The sequence below is a fragment of the Dipodomys ordii genome, unplaced genomic scaffold, assembly GCF_000151885.1.
Source record: "Dipodomys ordii isolate 6190 unplaced genomic scaffold, Dord_2.0 Scaffold8, whole genome shotgun sequence".
Lineage (NCBI taxonomy): Eukaryota > Metazoa > Chordata > Mammalia > Rodentia > Heteromyidae > Dipodomys > Dipodomys ordii.
In genome coordinates, this window is record NW_012267224.1 from 16,711,926 (window position 1) to 16,730,251 (window position 18,326).

The following is an 18,326-nucleotide window of genomic DNA, read 5'->3' on the forward strand; positions in this document are numbered from 1 at the left end:
TGACCAATCAAAGTGGCTTTACTGCATTGGAACAGACTTCTAGGGAATTCTTTACTTTCTGGTTTGAGGAGATCCAGGACTTCCTGCAAATCATGCATAGGTAGCATACTGAGTATGGCCCAAAGTGTACAACCAATATCAGCTGTGTTTCTCTGCTCTTAATTTTCATCTTGTCTCCTTTACTTCATAGCTTGTCCTTCTCTTCTCTTAGAGTTTTTGTAGTTTACATATTTATTCTGTTTCATTTTTCAAGTTACACTTAATGATTTTACATATTGACTGGAAATGTGCTCAGTGGTAGTGTACATGCTTAGCATGGTGAAGGCCCTGAATACAATAATCAGCATTGATAAAATAATTCTCTGTATCTTTGGGTGTATTTCACTGTTTCTATGCACATATACAATAAACAAATTAATTTTCATGTCTACCACCTGAAGAATTTATTTCAAAATAGCTAGAAGATTTTGAATATTCTTCCAAGCTGATTCTTCATCATTCAAGTTTTTCTCATATTACTTGTTGTCTTTGTCCATGTTTTTTTATTCTTATCCCCTGTTTCTTTAAAAGTTATTATTTTTGCCTTACTTGTTTTTCTGCCAGTCCAGGGCACTGGCCTTCAGCATTTTTGCTCAAAGCTAGCCTTCTACCACTTGAGCCACAACTCCACTTCCTGCTTTTTTGTGGTGCTTAGTTAGACATAGTCTCATGGATTTTCCTGTACAGGCTGGCTTTGAACCATGATCCTTAGATCTCAGACTCCTGAGTAGCTAGGATTCTGGGCATGAACTATCAATACCTAGCTAAAAGTCACTTTTTAACCTATTACCCTCTTTTGATTTATTTTTGGTCATTCATCCTTAATTGAAACAATTACCAAACACAGAGCCTGGTCCATAGTAGGCATGTTAAGTATGTGTGACTGGATGAAAGAAGGTAGATCTATAGCCTTCATTAATTTGAGAACCATTGATGAAAAGGAATCTTTTTATTTGCTTAGATCAGTGATTTGGTAGCTCGTTGAACAAACTGATCTATCAAGGGAAATAGCTGAGGATCAACATGAAGATTTGAAATGGAGAAGTAAACATCAGGCCTACTCTCTAGGTGGTTTAATTGAGAACATTTTTTTTCCCCAGAGAGCTCTATGTTATTCTGTTCTAGTGTGATTAGAGGGAGACAAATTAGGGGCTGCTGTAATTCCCTAGTATGTTCTCTAGTAAGGTAAGATTCCCTTTTTATTCCTATTCCTTATGTTTGGTGTCACCTAGAGCTCTCCGCAAGGGTGTGAGCTCTCCATCTGAGGAGGGCCATGCTGGTGCTCACCTTGCTCTGCTCAAATTTCTAGTGCAGTGCCAGCGGGCTGGTAGGTCCTTCCGGTTGTTTGTGACCATGTGAGAGAGGAAATTTCAGCAAGCCTTAAAACTGTCAATTCTTGAAACAAGATTGGCTTGTTGGACATTTTATCCCCCTGCTGTGCTTTCTGGTTTACTCGGTTGGCAATATGTCATGTGTACTTTCCTATTTTCCCCCATGGGTTGCACGGGGCTTTCCAGATTCACTCTCAAACCCTGTGTCATGCTTAAGGCCTTCACAAGTAAGTTCCTTGGGATTGAGAAAGAATGTGTGGTAGGAAATGCTTTTCCTTTTTTCTAAGTAGCACACTTAAATGGGAATTGAAACCATGACTTTTTTATTTTTTTGTCAGCTGTGGGGCTTGAACTCTGGGCCTGGACATTGTCCCTCAGCTCTTCAGCTCAAGGTTAGTGCCCTACCACTTGAGCCACATTGCCACTTCTAGTTTTCTGGTGGTTAATTGGAGATGAATCTCATAGACTGTCCTGCTTGGTCTGGCTTTGAACTGAGATCCTCAGATCTCAGCCTCCTGAGTAGCTAGGATTTCAGGCATGAGCCAATGATGGCCGGCACCATGACCTTTCTTTTTTGTCAGACTGTGAGAATAGACTTTGTCCATAAAGTCCAGAACTACAAAACTATTTAAGCAGAGTTGAAATGGGCTTTTTTTCAGGAAATACAAGTAGCTTTATTAGAATCTTTTGATATTAATGAACATGGCATTATTTGAAAATGCATACATGTAATTTATGTGAGGCTATTTATCAAAATTAAAGAGTATATATACAAGGCAAATAGTAAATAGTGTTTGAAGAATAAATGTTATTGTTTATCTTTTCTGGAAATAGAAAGGATATTAAAGTGTTAAACATTAGATAAAGTAAACTCAATTTAAAAACATTTTAAAATAGTATCACTTTAAGTAATACTTGTGTTTAACTCACTTTTCTCCAGGAGGGCAATCTCTGTGTTGGGAGGAGTCTAAAGAGTTTAATGGGTAGATAGGGGCTGAATTTGTCTTATTTCTTTAAGTTCATTGAATATTTTTGAACCACAGTTGACCATGGATAATTGAACGCACAGAAGAAACTTGTGAAACATCTATCTCAAAGCTAAAACTGTGGCTATTCGGAAGTTAATGTTTATAGTGTAAACATACAGAGAGATACACATTCACACACAAATAATTTCAAGTTGTAACATTACTACTTCTAATTCCCAACAAATATGAAGATACTTTCACTTCATGCTTGAGGATCTCAGTATTTTTATATTATTATGAATGAATTAATATATTAATTCATTCAACAAACACATATATTTTCCTATTTCCATTTCTTTCTTCCATTGTCTTTTTGAAGTCTGTCTCCCAATCAATTGACAGACTTACACTTAAAGCCATCAGTAAAATCGTACCGGTGTCCCTACAATGATTTAATGACACTCAAAAGTATAGCCTTCACTCAACCATAGATGCTTTGATCCAAGCACGACAGTACAGGCCTCATGTTATGCATGGCACCGAGACTTATGTATGACATTTTCTCTTAAACATAGCCTTTCATTATGGTTAATTTATAAATTAGGACTAGTAAGATATTAACAACCATAACCCACAATGAAATAAAACAATGATCATATGCTGCAATAAAAACATGCTGCCACTTGAAGTGTTATGAGTCATTTATTTCTGGGAACTCTCATTGAATATTTTTGAACCACAGTTAACCATGCATAATTGAACACACAGAGAACACCACAATGCCACAGAGAAAGGGGGACTGCTGCACTAGATGCTATGTGAGGTGTGAAGGTAATCACTATTGACTCTGCTTCCTCCCTTCTACCCCCCTCTTTTCCCATCCCCCTCCTCTCCCTTCCTCACTTATCCAGCTCTAACTGCAGTGATCATCTTTCTGTTTTTTGAAGGTTCCACACACACTTTTGCTTTAGATTTTTGGTGTAAGTGATTCCCTCAGCCTAAAATGTCCCTTTATCAGGTCACCTGTATTTTTGACATTGTCACTTCTTTCGATCCTTTTCTGAACTTTTATTTTCTCTGCAAAGCCTATGTTGCATCTGTTTAATATGCAGTATACTTCTGTTTATTATTCTGATACTCTAGGTCCTATTCAACTTGTCCATCTTTCTTTTCCTCCAAGGTGTTGATATCTTCTAACAAGTATTTCCTCATGAATTATATTTACCATAGAAATGGTCTCTACCCCACAATTAGAATGGATGCTTCACGAAGTCAGGGAACTTTGTCCTGTTCTTTTCACGGCCAATCAGATCTCAAGTACCCAGGGTAGAACTTTGTCTGTTAGAATCTTTGTAATTATTTGATGCATGAATGAGTTCATAAACAGACTTTGCATTTTAAGTGACATAAAAGAAAAGAGTGAAATGAGAAGTGACAAGTAAGGAAATAAATTAGTATCAGAGGATGGAAAAAGTTGGTGTGTGTGTGCACATGTGTATGTGTATATGCATATATGAATGCCTATATGTGCACAAGCATGTGTGCCAATACTGGGGCTTGACCTCAAAGCCTTGTGCTCTTGCTTGGTTTTTTTACTCAACGATGACACTCTACCATTTGAGCCATTCCTCCAATTTTTTTGCTGTATAATTGGAGATAAAAGTCTCGGGGGCTTTTTGCATGGGCTGGCTTTGAGTCATGATCCCCAGATTTGAGCTTCCTAAGTAGATAGCATACAAGAGTGAGCCACCAACACCCAGTTATGGAGGCATGTTTTTTGAGGTAGAATAGCCAGGGAAGACCAGCCAAGGGAGGGAACTTCTGCAATCAGAAGAAACCAGAAGCTTATCTGCTTGTATGACCAAGAAAGCATCATCATCAGGAGGAGAGCAGAAGGTACTTAGACTCTGTGAAGGGCAGGAGCTTCAGTTCAAGGCCTTGAAGAACCATAGCTAGGATGCAGTGAGGAATTGTGGAATGGTAATGTGGCTTGAAAGATAGGGAAGGTCCTGCTTGTACTTTATAGCCAAGATACTCTTCTGAAATTGTTCAAGTCATTATCTGTGAAAATATATGGCTTCATAGAATATTTTGGTTCTAATTCATTCAAAAAACTCTTACTTACCCCTATTTTTGACATATAATGCTATTCATAAATGTTAAAGAAATTCAGATTGAGCAAATGGAGTCATATTCAATGTACATTATGAAAAAATTGAATTATGTAACTTGTAGGTAAGGATGGGAGGGAAAAAAACAAGTTCATTCATACTGGATACAGTTGTACATTTGGAAGACAACAAGTTTCAAAAAAAATTTCCAAAAATTTTTAGGTGGAAGAAAGTAGGATGAATGTTTTATGTGTAAGGACTTCTGAAATCAGGCTAGACAGGTGCCTGTCTTACTTTTGGGTGATTGGTGTCAGCTTGAGTTGTGAGGAGTTGTTATTCTATATACTTACTCAGAAGGTTTGCTCTGAGCAAAAGAACACTTGAGATCTGATGATTGGAGTTGATTTGAGGCTGGAATTTCCCGGTAATACCTAAAGTACAAATTTATATAAGCCAGCTGTTGACCCAAGCTTTGTTAGTCTAAACTTCCTTTTTTTTTTTTTAAGAAACTGAACTCATGACATGCCATTTCTAATAAATAATGGTGCTGTTTCAACATTTGATTCTTTACCACGTGGACTGATATTTAGTGTGAGCAAGAGAGTATGTTCACGCCAGTGTAGGGGTCCATTTGTCACATTCACTACTTTCTCAAATTTGTATGCTATCATTTCCATCATCCTGGGAGTCATGTGTTTTCCTAGTGACATGAACTATTAAAGTACTCTTGACCAATTAAAAAAATCAGAGGTATAATAAGCATTCATTTACAATAACAGGTTCTGCCATACTTAGATTTTTCAACTGTAATAATTTCCCACAATTGTATTAGAGTTCAAAAGCAAAATGGAATTTATTTGCCTATGGATAGCTATTGGGAAAATAGATTAGAAAAGGCATATGGATTTTTAAATCCCTATTTTAAAAAAATCAAGGGTGTTTATTTTTGTGCTTGCAATTATTGTTTTTGTGTACTTCTGGGAGCTTATTTTTTTAACTCAAAATCATACTGTCCACACTAGAGTTAATTTTGGTAACAGGTCCATTGCTTTATAATTTTACAGATAAAAATTATTGAAATCTTAGCAAGAAAAGCTATTGGGCTACCAGTAATCTGTAAACTTTTTGTTTGTTTGTTTGTTTTTGGTAAAATTTCTCACTTGTCTCACTTTGTCTTTGTCTCTCATTTGACATAATGATCCCTGCAGTGCCATTGGTCATTAAACCATCAGAGTAACGTCAGAGAAAGATAGTTGTGGCCATGTTACTGAATGAGAATGAAGGAAAGAGAAAGAAAGCTAATTTAGTCAGAAACAGGAATCTGTCATCTTTTCTTAGAAAACGCTTTTCCCACCAAGTTGATCAGAAGATATATTTTTCCCTTTTCATTCCCTACCCATTTCTTCTTCATTTCCCCCTCCCTGTTTTTTTTTTTCCAGTTGGTCATGGGGCTTGAACTCTGGGCTTGAGCTCTGTCCCACAGCTCTTCAGCTCAAGGCTAATGCTTTACCACTTGAGCCACGGCACAATTTTTGGTTTTCTGGTGGTTTATTGGAGATAAGAGTTTCACGGCCTTTCCTGCCTGGGCTGACCTGTGATCCTCAGATCTCAGCCTCTTGAGTAGCTAGGATTACAGGCGTGAGCCACTGGTACCCGGCTTCTCCCGGTTCTTTATTGTCCTCTCATTTCCTATTTCTCTTTCCCTTCCTTCTTTCTTCTCACACTACTCTTCCCTCTTCCTTCTTTAACTTCTGTCTATCAAAAAGGAGGGTTTATCTGCTCAGAAAGCAGAAAAACTAACTCAGGAATGAAGAACTAAGTTTTCGTGTGTCTTCTATAATTATTCAGAAATGGAAGAATGTATACTCTTCCCTGTTTGGAAACATTTGATAATTTAAAAAGGAATTGAAATTTTTGATTGTATACTCTAATGTAACAGCCTTTACTGTTATAGATTAGTAAACAATTGTTTATGAATTCAATAAGTTTTCATATATTTCACCTATCTTTGATTTTCTTTTGAAAAGAGATCAGTCCACCTGTCAGTTAGTAAACATTAAGTACCTAATAAATACAAAGTTGTTTTGAAGGATTAGAAGTGTAATAGTAATAGATGTTAGAATCCTAGCCTCTTAAGGGAATTAAATCCAGTTAAGAAATTAAACCTTAAAATACACAGAACAGGTTGAGATAGATCATAACGAAGTACCACGGTGTGGCAATATCTGAAGACAGGAACTGATGATTGCCAGTGAAATCCTGAGATGGCATGTACCAGCGCCTTTCGGATAAAGAGGTATTTCCTGTAGGCTGTGCTGACTCAAGGCTGCCTCAGAGAGCAAGGAAGGCAACCACATTATGTTAACACTGAAAGAGGAAGAGTCAGTGAGTTCCAACAAGGGGGATGGCCTGAACAGAAGCCTGGAACTGGATGAGCATTGGATCTATTTTCAGAAAGCATTATAAATAAAGCTGAGGCTTGTATGTAAGATCTGGGTAAGCCATATTGAAAATGATGTGAGAGAAGATTCTGAAGGAGTTTTGGAAAACGTGGTTTAGGTCAACCAAATGTCTGTCAAAACTTATCAAAACGGTATGACTGATTGTAAGATGTAGAAACTACATGTCAGAGATTCAAGCCAGATATGCTTAGTTTACCAAAGTAAATAAATCACTCATTCACTAGTATTGTTTGGAATGAGCATGACCATAATTGAGGATAGAGCAGTAGGTATCTATTTTATACATAAATTGGTCTTTTATACGAAAAATAATGGGAGCCATTGGAAATTTTTCACCAGAGGAATATGACTAAATGCTGTTTGCAGTGTCACTATGACAGCTGATAAAAATAAATTAGAAGAAGATGAGTTTTGCAACACTACATGAAAGAACCAAGTAAGTAGTCCATGGAAAAGATAGTGGAGGCAGGCTGTCAGATCATGGAAATAAGATGTTGGAAGTAATGAAAATTTCTACAGTGTTATGAGTTTGATTTTCTTTAAAAATTATCAACACCTTTCACGTAGATACATTTTTTGAGTCCAATGTATCTGCTATTACTGGAATTACTTGAAATTCCAAATAATAATAATAATATTGTGCTTGAACTCTGGGCCTAGGCTCTGTCCCAGAGCTCGAGGCTACTGTTCTACCACTTGAGCCACAGTGCCATTTACAGTTTTTCTGAGTAGTTTGTTGGAGATAAGAGTCTCACAGACTTTCCTGCCTGGTTGGCTTTGAACTGCGACCCTCAGATCTCAGCCTCCTTAGTAGCTAGGATTACAGGCAAGAAGCACCAGCACCTGGCTCAAATAATGATTTTTAACTAAACATTTATGAAGTGCTGGCCTGTTTGAAGTGTTTTAAATATACTATCACGTTGTTCTCATTGTAGAACATGTAGTGTATTTATTGCTTTGCCCATTTGTTTGATAATAAATTAAATCAGTGGCAACTGATTCAGAAATAAGATTTCTCTATTCTAGACTGATTCTGATTAAGTTTTCTTCACTTTCTTTGTATGTAGTCTACATGTGTTTTCTGAATCATTTCAATTCTTGCTCAGTTAATATGTGCAGCCATTGTTGGTGCACCTTCCTTCCATCTATCACAGAATCTTTGATTCTTTGGAATTTTTCTGAATTAATTCATCTGGTTACTAGGATCCTAACACTCATTTCATGAATGAGTTTATCAAGCCCTCTAAAGGTGTTGATCTCTTCCTTCTGTCATAATCAGATAGAAGCCTTACAAAAATGATTCCCCATGGGACAAGCATTTAGAAAATAATGAAGAAGCAGTGATTCCATAGGCTTAAAGAATGATTTGAACTACAAAGATGGATCTACATGGATCCCATTATTGGAAGGATCCTGCTTTCAGTGTGGGACTCAATCGCTAGATTTTATCTGTAGGAAATTCTCTGTTAGTCCTCCATACTCTGAACTTGGTTCTTACTTTATTCCACATTAATCTTCTCTATGTGTTCATGTAGATCTGCAGACTCTTCATGAGGAGTTGCTTCCTGTCATTGTGAGGGCCAGACATCTTTGCCTCAGGTTCCAGGAAGTTCTTTACTGGCTGTGTGATTATTATGATGCCCAGAAGAGCAACAACAGTATAGTGGATGATGAGACTGCTCTTTAAATTTCTTTATTTAAAAATAGTTTTGTGTCTATGTGAGTTCTTGAATATGCACACAAAATTATGATATACAACAAACCTATGTGGATCTGTCTCCCATCAATTTCTGCCATGACTGTCTTATCTGAGAGCCTTGTTTCTTTTTGATGGAATTTTCTTTTAGCAAATCACAGATAAGCTATCATGTTAACTATCAATATCACGGAACACATTTCTAAAAGAGAAAGACTAAGAATGAGACAAATATCTTTTCCCTCATGAGCAATAACTACCTAATATCATCTACTTCCCAGTCTATAATTTGTATTCAACCACTGACTCAATTTCTTTATTTCCAGGTTATTTAATTTTGAAAAGCATCCAAAGAGACCCAAACAATGCATATGGTTTAGGTGTGGCTCTGTGTAAACCTCCGTTGACCTCTCAATATATAACATGTTCTTTTTGTTGTTGTTGGTGGTGGTGGTGGTGGTGGTGGTGGTGGAACTTGAACTCAGGGCCTGGGCACAGTCCCTGAACTTTTTTGCTCAAGGCTAGTGCTCTACCATTTTGAGCCACAGTTTCATTTTGTAGGCCATGTTCTTTTCTTTAAAATTGTCACTGTAAAGGTGATATATGGAGGAGGTACAGTTGTGTAAGTCAGGTAATGAGTGCATTTATTTTTGAACAGTGTCACCTCTTCTCTCATTCTCTCCCAGTTTTCCGTCCTGACCCCCTTCTCAAGAAGGTGTATACTTCATTTTCAACATACTGTGTAGTGAGTATGACTGCTGCATTTGTTTACCCTTTGTCCTACCATTTCTGTACTCCTCCTTTCCCTCCCCCAAACAGATAAACTTACAAACAAGACAAAAGGCATCGAAACATAAAACAATGACAAAGGACAAAATAACCCACAAAAGAAAAAACCAAAAGTCAAAAGCAAAATAACAAAAATCCTCTTCTTTTCATTCTTGGAGTTCATTTCCATAAACATCATTTGAGATGATCATATGCACATAGTTGACAGGCATTATTTCAATCTACCCCCAATGCACACTAAAGGTGAGCCTGTATCACTTTAAAGCTGCCCAGTAAGAGTGTTCAGGAAAAGAGTTTCAATGGTATGCCTCAGCTTGAAAGGTGTCTCACGAGTCCATTCCAAGCATGTGAAACACTAGGGCGTCCAGCGCCTTTCAAGGACTCCATGGCTCTGTGTGACCGTGATGGTATAATAAAATAATAAAGTCATCATTCCATTTTTATCTAAAAGTATAAATGTTGCTTTGGCATGAAGAGTGATCCTCTTGATTACATCGTGCATGTGGAGACTAAATAAACCCCAAAGTGGCGGAGGCCTAGGTTTGTTTGTGTGACGTAGTAGGATTCTGGACTGTAGCTATGGGCTGGTGAGCTGTCCCACTGGCTCTGCTCAAATGTAGTGGGAGACGTGGTGGCAGACATGTCCTAGGAGCTAAGTTGCATTATTCCTAAAGGACACAAAAGAGAGAGTGGTAGGTCTTTTTACTACAGAATCCTTTGTGTCTTATTGTTTCCATTTCTTTCTATTCTCCTGACAGACTATAATCCTGTGGCACAATCTACCTGCCATTTTTTTCCCACTGTGTCAAGTTGCCTTTCAGATCCTTTGCTCCTTCAACATATTTGGCAAATCTAGATTTTTTTTCTCAAAGAGCCAGTTGGGAAGGATGATTAGAGCTTCTGTTAATGTGCTTATAAATCTACAAGAAAATAAACTGGGTAGTAAGCAAGGGGTTACAAATAAATTAACTGAAGTGTAAAGGACTCGAGAGAGAGTACAAGTAGTATATTCTTTAAAAAGTCTAAGTCAAAGCCCAACAAATGAAGTACTAGTTAATGAGTACTTGCAAGAGAGGAGGATCGGATCAAGGGAAGAGGAACAGAAGAGTGTAGCAGAGCAGGGAGGACAATGCAGGCAAGCATTCATTGTACATACCACAGAATTGAAAAATATGAGGGAAGGGGTGGGACGGGGAGTGGGTGTGTGAAGATGTTGAAGTGCTGATACCGATCCAGATGCACTGTATTCAGAAACTGTGTCAGCGAACGGCAATGCTTTTGAACTACTACTTAAAGATAATAAGAATATCTTTTTTTAAAAAAATGAGAAAGATTCAGAATAAAACCTTGAATGGTGCCTTCCCTGTTAACTTGGAACATTTGCCAGGACCGGAATCAGAAACAAGCTTCCCGAGTCATCTGTTCTGAATGCTTTGATGCTTCTGAATAACCTAATATGTGTGTCTGTTCTGTTCAGTGACTGCAGTTTTTACTTCATGTTCATGACAGTCATCACCTTATCAGGACAGCAGCCACTTTCTTTGGGTTAAGTTATGGGTTCCAGTCCATTGCTTTTTGATGATGACATCACTCAGACGTCCTTAAAATTCGATGTAAAAGTTTCTTTCTTCTGGTACTGGTGTTTAAAATCAAGGGCCTTTAACTTAATAGGCTTGTTTAGTTGTTCTCAGCTACTGCTCTACTACTTGAGCCATGCCTCCAGCTTTGCTGTTTGATGGTAAATTAGAGATGGAGTTCTAGAGATTATTCTGTCTGGGCTTTCCTTGAACTGTGATCCTCCTGTGTAGTTAGAGTTACCAGTGTGAGCCTATAGCACTCAGTTTTTTTTGTGATGTATTGGAAGATAAAATTACTTTTTATCTTTGTTCACACTGAAGGTTGCCACTTCCTGTAAACAGAACAGGTTGCTCAGTTATAGCCCTTTATTCAGAATTTTAGAATTTTAGGTGCTGAATTTAATTTTTAGGACAATACATATATGAGTTTAAAATAAAAATAGATTCACATGGTAGGCAGTTCTTCTCTTTTCTAATTCTTTGTCTGATCTTGTGAGTAGATCTCAGGTTGGTTTTAACATCTTTCTAACACTTACAAAGCTCCTTTTAAATAGATAATTGCTCCATGGTTTAGAATCTTGACTGGCAACAGAATTTAATAATAACACTGTTTTTTTTGTTGTTTTTAATGTTTCTTTAAATTTATAGAAATGAAGTTTCTTTTGAAACAGTATTTTATAGGCAATAAGTAGGAATTCTAAAGAAAAACTATTAAATAATACCTTGAACACATTGAAAATTTAAACTACGCCCTGTTCTAAGTTCTATTATATAATTCAGTGCCTCTTTTTTAATGGAATCAAGAAGCAAATATTGTTATTCTTTTTTTTCTTTTTGATAGTATATTGTGGTTTGAACTCATGGCCTCAGGCTTGACAAACAGATGCTCTACCACATAAGCCCCACTTTAAAAAAAGAAAAAAAATGCTGGCATACATTAGTTGTACAAAGGACTGTTGTGACATTTCCATACAATGTATCACAACTAAATTCATCCTATATGTCACTCTCCTTTCTGACCTACCCCTTCTAAAACTATTTTAACAGGTTTCATTGTTCCTGTTTTCATTGCTATGCATGTAAGATGGCTCATCCATTTTCACCTTCTCTGTTGCTTTAGTTACTCTTTGAATAAGGTCTTGCTTTTTACCTGAATCAGATGTTCATGTTTATATTGCCCACAGAGTTTGGATGACAAGCATGTACTATTGTGCCCAGCTTCTGGGTAGCTGGGATTACAGGTGTGGTCCACCCTACTAGCTGATGTTTGTCTTTTAAATGAGAGGACTAAAAACCAGGGAATATTTAGCTTATCATCATAGTTGAATGAGTGGCATGATCAGGAGGTAACTTCTTTCCCTCCATCTAATATTGTCTCCAAGTCCAGAGAATTCATACACTTACACAGTGAATATAGTGCAGTTAGAAATAAGTTATTTGAACTGTTACACATAGTAGTTAAAAATGTTATATCTGTCATTTAGAGTGTATGTTTCTGGTCAAAATATTTTATTTCTCTAAATTTCTTCTCTCATTTGTAAAATAGGCATAAAAATAACCTTATCTGGGAAAATAATTAGCGAACATATACATAATATATGGCCAAAGTTATATCCTATACTCTTTTAGGGCAATATATTAATTAATAAAAAATGTAGTAACTGATATTGCTATTTGGAATCAATATTACTTATTTGTTTGGGACTTTAAATAGATGAGTTACTTCAACACAATTTTTGCCTAGTCCTAGTTATTGTACCTTGAAGAAGTTTCAACTGTGGAATGAAAATTAGGAATGTCATCATACATCTCAGTCAGAACTGAGATACACTCTTGTTTTATTGATAGTGATGTTGCACTCATAATTACAGCATGATTTGTGTTAGTCTTGATTTTTGTATCAGATTACCTCTTTGACTGATAGTTTATTTTTAATTGATATACAGTTGTATCAAATATCAATCACAGTTCTATGCAAGCCAGGCATTATAAAACTGAAAATACATTTTATGGTTATGGTACATTCAATAGAGAGCACTATGTTAAAAAAAAAAAAAGACTGAGCAGAGAAAGCCAGGATACATAGAATTTCTTCATTGTTTCTGGGGGGAGGGAAATCCATGCTAAAAATACAAAGAAAAAACTAATTATATGTGCTTTCTTAGTTTATGGCTAATCATGCCACTTTCACTTCTAATTACAAAATAAATTACTTACTTGCTAGGAAAAAAATCTGTGGCATGTTTGTGGAGGTGGAGGAAGTCTGAGATAGGACTGGATGAAGGAGTTATTGCCACAGATATTATAATAATTACCTGTGAAAATGTTTAAGTGCCCTGAGGTACATGACTAAGATGCATAGCATTTTTGTGTTATTACTGGTTGTATAAAACTGTTGTTTATGAGGCAGCCATGTTAAATGGTGCTAAAGTATTAGGGTATTACATAACATCAACAGCAAAAAAGTGTTTCTTCAGTCGCAGACTTCAAGACTGTAAAACAACAGAAATGAAAAGACAAACTTGACCATTTATTACTTCTGTATCTACTAAATAAGAATAGCATTACTCTGGTTGCCTTTGGAATTAGTGTTAGAATTAACTGTGGATGTTGGGGTCTCATAAGATTAAGGACAACAACTCAAAAGGAACTGGGCAAGGAGAAGTTTACTTCTGCAGAATGGTGTGCCATTGACCAAAAATCTGTCAAGCAAGCACACAGAGCAATCAGGCTGCCCCCTGGTTATCCTTCACCCTGCAGGCCCCACCCCTCTGCTCACATTGGCTGAGCTCAGGTTGACAATCTGCAAAAAGATGAGGCATAAGTAACAGGATATAGTTAAAATTCTAACAGGATGTCATAATTAAAGTGCCACAGGAAAAAGATGTATGTAAGTAAATTGTAATTAACCAGGGGCATGTCACTTGGCCAAAGTAGGAACCCTTCAGAAAAGTTTCTCAGGATGATCAGAAAGGGAGCAAACTACTTTGACAGAAAAGAGGCTTTTCTCACATGAATGACCACCTGATTAAAATAGGATATTACTCTAGGATTCAAAGATACCATCCTATTTCATTATGTCTTCTTACAACAGAAACATACCATGATAAGCCAACCCACAATGGCACTTGTGTCTGCTCCAGTGTTTTTTCTTCTTGCTGTCACTCACCACGTGATTCTACAGAGATGATACGTTTAGTTAGGGCCAGCACCATCCTAAGCTTCCTGGAAACATATAACAATGAGGGTTGGGTCCTGCCCAACACTGAGCTTTTTGCAGACTAGAGCACTGTCAGAGACTAGATGTTCGGTAGTAGCCAAGTCCTGGCTACTGGGAGACGACATGGAATTTTCTGAAATTAGAAAGCCCCTGTGCAATCAACAATGAGAACTACTTTTTCCAAAACTTGTGTGAGTAAGGAAAAGTTGGTGACTTCTATGGCATAATCATTAAGTGCTGAAAACTGACCTGGACTATTTCATTTTACTTCAGGGTATGTTATAACCTCTCTTCCTGTGTCCTTCCCACAATAATAGGTACTGAAGTACAGTTACATAGGAGGAATTAGTTTTTGTGTCTCTAAAGCACCAGGGTATAACTAGAGGCTACAATAAAGCTACTACATTATAGGATCCTTTTTAATTTTTATTGCCTTATTAGTGATAAAGCTCTATGCTTTTGGCCTAGAAATAGCTTGCTCTGTGTTAGCTGACATGAACAGTTTTAAATTTTAATTGGAAAAGGATTGTTCAGAGTTCATGAGAGTGTAATAATAATTCCTGAATATGTATTCTCAAATTTAAATTAGCTAGAGGATTGAGTTGGTATGATTTGTATTGTTTTAGGAAAATAATTGCTGAGCATGCACAAATATGCTATAATTCTGTAAGTATAAAATTCAGTAGTTTTTCCAAAGGGGTGAAGGTGAGTGGAAGATCTCTCTGTATCGTGAATGATTTCTTCTGCTTAATCTTTGTTTCTTTTCTTCAACAGCATGAAAAACTTACCAATCGTCCACAGAGTACTAAAAGAATTTTTACAGATCCTACAGGTAAGAAAGTTGTGGTCTGTTCTCCTTAAAGTATTTTTTCTCTCTCTGTGTGTGTGTGTGTGTGTGTGTGTGTGTGTGTGTGTGTGTGTGTGTGTGTGTGTGTGTATTGGGGCTTGAACTCAGGACCTAAGTCTGTCCATGAGATTTTTTTTTTCCTCAAGGCTAGTACTCTATCTCTTAAGCCATAGATCCACTTCTGGCTTTTTTGGTGGTTAATTAGTTAATAGTCTTAGTGATTTTCCTGCTCAGGCTGGCTATGGACCATGATCTTCACATCTCAGTCAGCCTCCTGAGTGGTTAGGATTATAGATGTGAGCCAGTGGTGACCAGCCTCTTACATTATTTGAATGTATAAATCCTTTTATAAAAAGAATAAAGTGGGGCTGGGAAGGTGGCTCAGTGGTAGAGCGCTTGCCTTGCATGCATGAGGCCCTGGGTTCGATTCCTCAGCACCACATAAAAAAAAGAAAAAAGCCAGAAGTGGCACTGTGGCTCAAGTGGTAGAGCGCTAGCGTTGAGCTGAAGAGCTGAGCAACAGCGCCCAGGCCCAGAGTTCAGGCCCCACGACTGGACCCCAAAAAAAAAAAAGAATAAAGTGACTTTTGTGACTTTTCAACTAGTTTTAAGCTTATCAGTCTAATAAAAGACTTTCATTTGGACATAATAAAAATATAAGCAAATAATCATTTTCAGTTTATGCATCTAATTACATTTGTATTGAAATCCACAAGAAATATAAACCTCAATAAATAATATTTTACTCACACCATAGGTAATTTCTTAGTTTAGTAAATATATGTTTATAGTTTGCTTTTTCAGAAATGTTGACTTTAATTTATAAACATTGAGGTATGATTAGTTCAAATCAACATTTGAGGTCAATAGATTTGCAATAGTGGGGTACACTGATATGAAATTGATATGAAACCACAAAGTAAACATTTACTATTTGGTTGTGGTTGTACATAATTAAATAAATATGTGAGTATATAACAATGATGCATATTTCAGGGTAGGATTTGATCATTTTTTCTACTTAGCCCCTAAAGTGATTTATTTTAGCTATCAATAGCTTTGATTACAGTAACTTATTGCTCTTAGAAGTCATCTTGAGTGTCTTTGTACTGCTTTGCTTACCATTGATGGCAGAGACTCCATACTATGGGTGATACAAAATCAGAGGTTTTCCTTTGAATTTGTGCTGAGTATGTTCAGACTTTACTGAACTACATTAGAAATAAGACAGGAATAAAGCTTAGTAAAATGCATCTTTTCAATTATAGATGCTTTTTTTCTGAGAAAGCACGTGATACAGAAAAAATAACACCAGCAAAACATCAAAGCTCAGCAATGTTAACAACGTTAAGTAGATGTTTAAAGGAAAAGACAATGACTAGCATTTTCAACAATCGCCAGAGATGGCAAAAATATAATTCTCTTCTTATAAATCCCAAGTTGATAACCTATGTCATGGGGGCTGCTACAAGGAGAATGGAGGGCTGGGAAGGTGGCTCAGTGGTAGAGCGCTTGCCTCACATTCATGAGGCCCTGGGTTTGATTCCTCAGCACCACATAAACAAAAAGCCAGAAGTGGTACTGTGGCTCAAATGGTAGGGCGCTAGCCTTGAGATGAAGAGTGCAGTGGAGGGAAAGTGTCCAGGCCTAGAGTTCAAGCCCCATGACTGACAAAAAAAAAAAAGAAGGAGATGGATCCAAGGGCTGGTGGCTCATGTCTATAATGCTAGCTACTCATAAGTCTGAAATCTGAGGATAACAGTTCAAAGCCAGCCCAGGCAGGAAAGTGCATGAGACTCTTATCTCCAACTAATCTTAACAAGAAAATTCAAAGTGGAACTGTGGTTCAAGTGGTGGATCATTCCTAGCCTTGAGGTGAAAAAGCTCAGGAACAGTGCCCAGACCCTGTTCGAACCCAGGACTGACAAAAAGTTTAGGTATTTTGAATAAGGTAAAATTATTACAATCTGCAAGTGACAAGAAATTTAGACAATGGAAGGAGTTTTTTGTTTTTAACAGAATACTGACAAGATTAAGTAAGCCTCAAACCTTCAGTTAATTGTACAGAAGACCAAAATGAGTCGAAGGTGAGAGCAAGGACATGAGTTAGAATCCCGATTCCAACCGTATTCTAGCAAAGAATGAATAGTAGGGCCTGGGATAGTCAGCTTTCGGTCACTGAGACAAAATATCTGAGCTAATCCACTTAAAGAGAGAAAAGGCTTATTTTAGCTCACAGCTCCTGAGGTGTTTGTTCATGGTGACTTGGTCCTTTTGCTTTGAGGTTTGTTCAAAGATTGGTTCAAACAAAGAGGTTTATTTATCTCACAGGTACTTGGAAGCAAAGAGAGAAACAAAAAGTGACCAGGACCCTAATACCTCCCTAAGGGACAAATCAATGACCTAACCACCTCCCATTAGGCTTCATCTCCTGAACAAACATGCCACTACCTGGAAATAGTGCCACAGGCCTATGAACATTGCCTTTGAGGACATTCAAGGTCCAAGCTGGTAGAGGATTGTGCTGAGCATACAGTGCATATTCAGATGACATGTTTGCTTACAGTTACATGAGTTTGTCAAGCATTGTTACCCCCTCTCTTGTTGTTCTCCCACGATCCATCCTTCCCCTCCCCCGAAGTTGTAAAGTTCATTTCCAATATAGTGTCTTGTGGGTACCGTTGTTGCAATGGGTCATCCTGTGTCCTTGTTTCAGCGTTTTGTGATTCCACTTCCCCTCCCCTAATTAGACAAATGTATATAAAAGATGCAGGGTACCAAAATCAAGTACAGTGACAACAGGGGATATGTTCCTCCCAAGATACATATCCATCTTTGATTATTGGACCTTATCCTTCATACAAACTTAATTCAGACATCAGTTACTTAATTCGAAATTTCTGAAACTTAATTCTTTTTTTTTAATTTATTTTTTATTGTGAAAATACTGGACAGAGGGGTTACAATTACATGGGCAAGATAATGAGTACATTTCTTATCAAGGATTGTAGTCTCCTCCTTTGTTTCCCCTTCCCATCCCTTCCAGCCTCCTCTCCCCCCACCAAAGTTGTAAAGTTCGTTTTCGACATGACAACTTGTACTTCTCATTGTTGCAACGGGTCCACCTGTATCCTTATAAAAAACTTGTTTTTCCCCTCCCCCTCCACAAATTATATTGACATCAAATACAGTGAAAGCAGGGGTTATACTGTGGGGGAGGGACACACAAAGCAACAAAGAAATAATCTTATATATGGGTTAGAAACAAATGCATGAAAGAAAAAAA

At 37.2% G+C, this 18,326-nt stretch overlaps 1 protein-coding gene across 1 annotated transcript in view; it reads left to right on the forward strand.

Annotated features, from left to right (window-relative positions):
- Dthd1 (death domain containing 1) overlaps nucleotides 1–18,326 on the forward strand; it is a 45,177-nt gene that overhangs the window by 24,026 nt on the left and 2,825 nt on the right. The window contains exon 8 of the mRNA XM_013008990.1: nucleotides 14,968–15,025. Within this exon, the coding sequence (XP_012864444.1) occupies nucleotides 14,968–15,025 (58 nt within the window). The remainder of the gene's footprint in view (nucleotides 1–14,967; nucleotides 15,026–18,326) is intronic.